This window comes from Mesoplodon densirostris, chromosome 9 (genome assembly GCF_025265405.1).
Source record: "Mesoplodon densirostris isolate mMesDen1 chromosome 9, mMesDen1 primary haplotype, whole genome shotgun sequence".
Taxonomy (NCBI): Eukaryota; Metazoa; Chordata; class Mammalia; order Artiodactyla; family Ziphiidae; genus Mesoplodon; species Mesoplodon densirostris.
In genome coordinates this window covers 24,966,013-24,971,480 of record NC_082669.1, presented here as the reverse complement: position 1 = coordinate 24,971,480, position 5,468 = coordinate 24,966,013, and the positions used below count along the sequence as shown (strand labels likewise).

The window sequence follows — 5,468 nt, the reverse complement described above, 5'->3', positions numbered from 1 at the left end:
AAGTCACCCTCAGAGGAGTCACCCTGGTCACAACTACCTGCAGAGAGACAGCCTCCAGCACCCCTCTTTCCTTGACAAAAGAGCACAAATAAAATGGATAAATCATAGTACTTGGTACTGAATATTTGGAGATTGGCACCTCACAGACCGTTGGTATATGGCATATGCTGTTACAACTTTTCTGAAAAGCAACTCTTCAGTGCGTTTCAGGAAACCTCAATGTACCTCTAGGTTCATCAGTTCTGCTTTGGGGAATCATTTCTATGGAAATAATGTGAAATGCAACGAATGGTTTATGTACATTGATATTCAGGTTGAGAGACTGTCATTTTGAAATCCACTATTAAAACATTTACAGGGTAAAATTTTAACAACAAAGACACATAAATAAGCAAACTTAGACTCTCCCAACTCTCCCCCATTATTCCATTATCCTTGTACTTTACTCTCTGATAACAGAAGGTGGAGTTTCTGAACCTTTCTTTCTGCCATGCTATTCACTCAAATGGATCTATTGTGGTTCCTTTCAATTTCCTGATTACTAGCTCTGACTCCTTCTCACCTCTTCTCTCCACTTTAGGGAAGCTATCAGAATGTAGAGGGCAACATTACAACTGTAGGACTAAGCACAGGTCTTCTCTGGTTGATTTCTCTAGATTTTTGTCTTGAAATAATTATAGATTCATGGAAGATGCAGAGAGTACAGAGAACTTTGTGTGCTCTTTACCTACTTCCCCAATGGGAACTATCCTACAATAGCAAAACAAGGAAACTGACATTGGTACAATCTACAGAGCTTATTCAGATGTCATCAGTTTTACAATGCACTCGTGTGTGTGAAGGTCCGTGTAATTTTATCACATGTATGGATTCGTGTAACTACCACCATGATCACAATATGGAGCTGTCTCATCACCACTAAGATCCCATGTATTGTTCTTTTATAGTCACATCCATTTCCCTGTCATCCTCCCCATCCATAAAAGCTGGCAACCACTAATCTGTTCCCCACTTCTATAATTTTGTTATTTCAAAAATGTTACATAAATGACATCATACATAATGTAACACTCTGAGATTGGTTTTTCCCACTGAGCCAAATTCCCTTGAGATTCATCCACGTTGTTACATGCATTCCTTTTTATTGTTGCATAGTATTTCTGGGTATGGATGTGCCACAGTTGGTTTAGTTATCCACCTGCTGAACAACATTTGTGTTGCTTCCAGTTTTCAGCTATTACAAATAAAGTTGCTATGAACATTCACATACAGGATTTTGTGTGGACATTGGTTTTTGTTTCTCTGGGATAAATGCACGAGTGTAATTGCTGGGTCATATGATAATTAGTTTTAAAAGAAACTGACACACTCCTTTCCACATGGCTGTATTACTATAGGTTCCACCATAAACATATAGTGATCCAAACTCTCTGCATCTTCACCAGCATTTGCCGTTGTCAATATTCTATTTTATTTTAGCCATTCTGATATGTGCATATCATTATGGTTTTAATTGCTTTTTCCTTAGTGGCTAATGATATTGAACATTTTTTTCAAGTTTTAGTTTTCCATTATTATATCTTGTTTTGTGAAATGTCTGTTCATGACTTTTATCTATTTTCTATTGGGTTTTTAAAAAGTTACCATACAGTTTTATCCGTTTGTTAGTATTCTAGTTATGAATCCTTGGGCAGTTATATAGCTTGCAAATTATCTTCCAGTGATTGGTTATTAAAAGTATATAATTAGTGGGACTTCCCTAGTGGCACAGTGGTTAAGAATCTGCCTGCCAATGCAGGGGACACGGGTTCAAGCCCTGGTCTGGGAAGATCCCACATGCCACAGAGCAACTAAGTCCATGAGCCACAACTACTGAGCCTGCACTCTAGAGCCAGCAAGCCACAACTACTGAAGCCTGCACGCCTAGAGCCCATGCTCTGCCACAAGAGAAGCCACTGCAATGAGAAGCCCGCACACCGCAACCAAGAGTAGCCCCTGCTCGCCACAACTAGACAAAAACCACATGCAGCAACAAAGACCCAACACAGCCAGAAATAATAAATAAATAAATAAATAAATTTATTTTTCAAAAAGTATCTAATTAGGGAAGGCCTTTGGGAATGGTGGAGCTAGGGCCTATGAAAATAGTTTCCTTCATAAAAGCCATGAGAACACTCACAAATATTGTAAATCAACTTTTTGAGAACTCTGGAAATTAACCAGAACACATAAACAACTCTTACAACTTGATGATAAAAAGACAATAACCCACTTAAAAAATGGTTAAGTGATTTGAATAGTTATTTCTCTGAAGACTACATAAAAATGGCCAATAAGTACATGAAATGATCCTCAACATTCCTAGTCATTTAGATGATTCAAATCACAACCACAATGAAATTGCAGTAAACACACCCAGTAAAATGGCTACATTTTTTTTTAAAAGACAGTAACACATATTAGTGAGGATGTGATGAAACTGGAATCTTCATACACCAGTGGTGGGAATGTAAAATGGTGCAGCCACTTGGGAAAAAAGTCTGGCAATTCCTCAGAAGCCTAAACATAAAGTTACCATATAACACAGCAATTCCATTCCTAGGTATATACACAAAAACTTTTTTTTGAAGTATAGTTGATTTATAATGTTTCAGGTGTACAGTAGAGTGATTTAGTTTTATATATATATATATATATATATATATATATATATATATATATAACGTTTACAGTTCTATATGTATAAAACTTTTTCAGATTCTTTTCCATTATAGGTTATTACAACTATATTCAACTATATTGAATATAGTTCCCTGTGCTATACAGTAGGTCCTTGTTGGTTATCTAGTTTACATATAGTAGCTTACAAAAACTTGTACATGAATATTCACAGCAGCATTATTCACAATAACTAAAAAGTGAAAACAACACAAATGTCCACCAACTGATGACTGGATAAACAAAATGTGGTGTATCTCTACAGTGGAATATTATTAGCCATACAAGGAACAAAGCACAGACATATCTACAACATGAATGAACCTTGAAAAGTTATGCTAAGAGAAAGAAGGCAGACAAAAAAGGACACATATTTGTATGAGTCCATTTATATGAAATGTCCAGAGTAGGCAAATTGATAGAGACAGAAAGTAGATTAGTAGTTACCATGAGCTGGGGGAAAGGAAGATTGAGGAGTGACCTTTAATGGGTATGAGGTTTCCTTCTGAGGTGATGAAATATTCTGGAATTAGTGGTGGTGTTTGTACAACTTTGTGAATATAATAAAAACCACTCAATTGTACAGTTATTTTTTATTTTACTTTAACATTCACTTAATCAAACTAAAGGAAACACATATATTAAGAGAGTTTCACTAAGAGTAGTAGAGTAGGTAGGCTCAGAGTTTCTCTTTAAAGTCAATAGCTCTTTGTCTTCACAGAAATGATGGGCAGGGCGGGGGGTGGTGTCGATGGATCCTAAACCAGCAGGACAGGTTGCCATGTTAACAGCCCAAATGAATTCTCGAGGAGTTTGGGGGGCTTCAAAATTTGTCCTCTTCATATGCTCATGTAAACAGTCTCAAGTATTATGAGCTACAGTTCAACAAAGCCTCTGACAGAATTGGTTACCAGAGATGGGCAAGCCTGGTTGGTCCCACAGAAGGAGCTGGCATCTGGACCAAGCTGGTCGTCCCTGACCCCAGGAAAGAGCTGCTCAGTTCTCTGAGCTGCTTTACAGGGGCAAACGCCCTGGCAAACTCTCCCCTCGGTGGAGGTACAGGAAGTTACAGGCCACATATATGGGGAAAACCACGTCTTGGTTTTCCAGGTTCATTACCTCTAGCTCTCGATTCTGTCTCAGGGAAAGCATCTGGTATTCTGTGTCCTTCCTGAAAACGGCTCTCCCATCCCTGTCCAAGGAGAACAGGCGCAGGCGGAACGCGACCTTTCTCCTCCCGAGGAGACTGACCCCGAAGCTGCTGTACTTTTTCCGTGCGCTGCACCGGCAAATGATGCGCTGGTTGGCGTAGCGCAGCACCAGGTCCCAGAAGAAGTTGAAGCCTTCCCACCGCCAGCTGCACAGCTCGTCCCTGTGGAGCTGGCTCCCGCACCGCATGCTTCTCCCCTGGGGGTCGGACACGTAGACGCCCATGGGCCGGACAGTTCTGGTCTGCTCAGCCCGGAGGGGGCCAAGGCAATGCTCACTGTACAAGGGACACAACCAAGAGGGAGGGATCAGCGCATCCTGGTGGATGACGTGTGCTGACATCGGGTCGCACATTATGTAGGCAAGCCGCAGCTGCTGGAACACTGGCACGAAGGCTCTGCCCTGCTCGGTCTCCAGGAAAGGGGTGCCCTCCGAATCCCTCCTGGACCTGGCAAACCATGAGTTGGTGTCAGGCAATAGGGCACTGCGCGGGCCCCTCCATGTCGGCTGCAGCTGCAAGAACATCCACATTTTCAGCACGATGTACACGTTCATCTCCACCCCCATCACAAAGAGCCGTGAAGAGGCAACGACCTCTTTCATCAGATCCAGGCGGACTTCTCGCAATAGCCCCTCACTACACAGGGTCGTCATGTTGTCCAGCAGCCACTGAAGACACACGGTCCTGATGGTCGGGAGTCCGTAGCTTTCAGCAGAGTAGTAGTAGCTGCACACGGTCTGGGCACTGACCGTCTCCTTCATGACCTCCCCGCACCGCTGAATCGCCTGGTCCAGCTGCAGCATGCTGGCTGTGGCCAGGATGGCGACGACTCGACCGGGTGGGATGAGAATGGAGCCTCGGTACAGGGAACCGAAAGCCTCGTGCAGTGCCTCGCCATCAATGTTCTCGTCAGGCATCTGCAACTCTATAGTGTCCATGTTTGTCTCCCGCCAAGCGCCACTGAACATGCTAGCAAAGAACCCTGACTGGCACAAGTAGACCCTATGCAAGTTCCACTCCTCCCCCAGTGCGCAGATCCGCACGTCGCTCCCTTCTCCTCTCAGGAAGAGGGCCTCATAAATGGACCCTGAATGATCTTTAGCACGTTTCCGGCGGGGCTCTTTTGTGAGCGGCCCCCCTGGGCCTGTCTTCCGCTTGCGGCTCCTCTGACGGGCGGCGGGTCTGGCCTTTTCACTCTCCTTCCCTTCCTCTCTCTCTGCCGCTACTGCCTCCTCGGCCTCCTCCATCCCCGCACTGGCACCTGGCTCCTCTGGGGCACGCCCCCACCAGTGCCATGGCATCCGACTGCTTCGTGCTCCCATGGCCTATACCTCAGTGGTGCAGTGGCCAAGCTGCCTCTCCAGGCGCCCTTGCCGCGGGCACGAGCTCAGCCCAGAGTGATGCTGGGTACTATGACGTTTGCTCTAACGGTCTCTCGAGAGGACGACGCCACGCTAAGCCACACCCACTAGGCCCCACCCCGCCGGGTAAGGGCACTCCGTACCAGGGATTCCACTCTGTTTATCTTTCCCTCCTGGGA

General features: G+C 44.4%; 1 protein-coding gene across 1 annotated transcript; it reads right to left on the bottom strand.

The window, feature by feature from the left end:
- Nucleotides 1-3,732: 3,732 nt before the first annotated feature.
- Nucleotides 3,733-5,175, bottom strand: LOC132495742 (germ cell-less protein-like 1). Its single transcript, XM_060107689.1, has one exon. The coding sequence runs from the start codon at nucleotides 5,173-5,175 to the stop codon at nucleotides 3,733-3,735; it is 1,443 nt and encodes a 480-aa protein (XP_059963672.1).
- Between the last annotated feature and the right edge of the window lie 293 nt (nucleotides 5,176-5,468).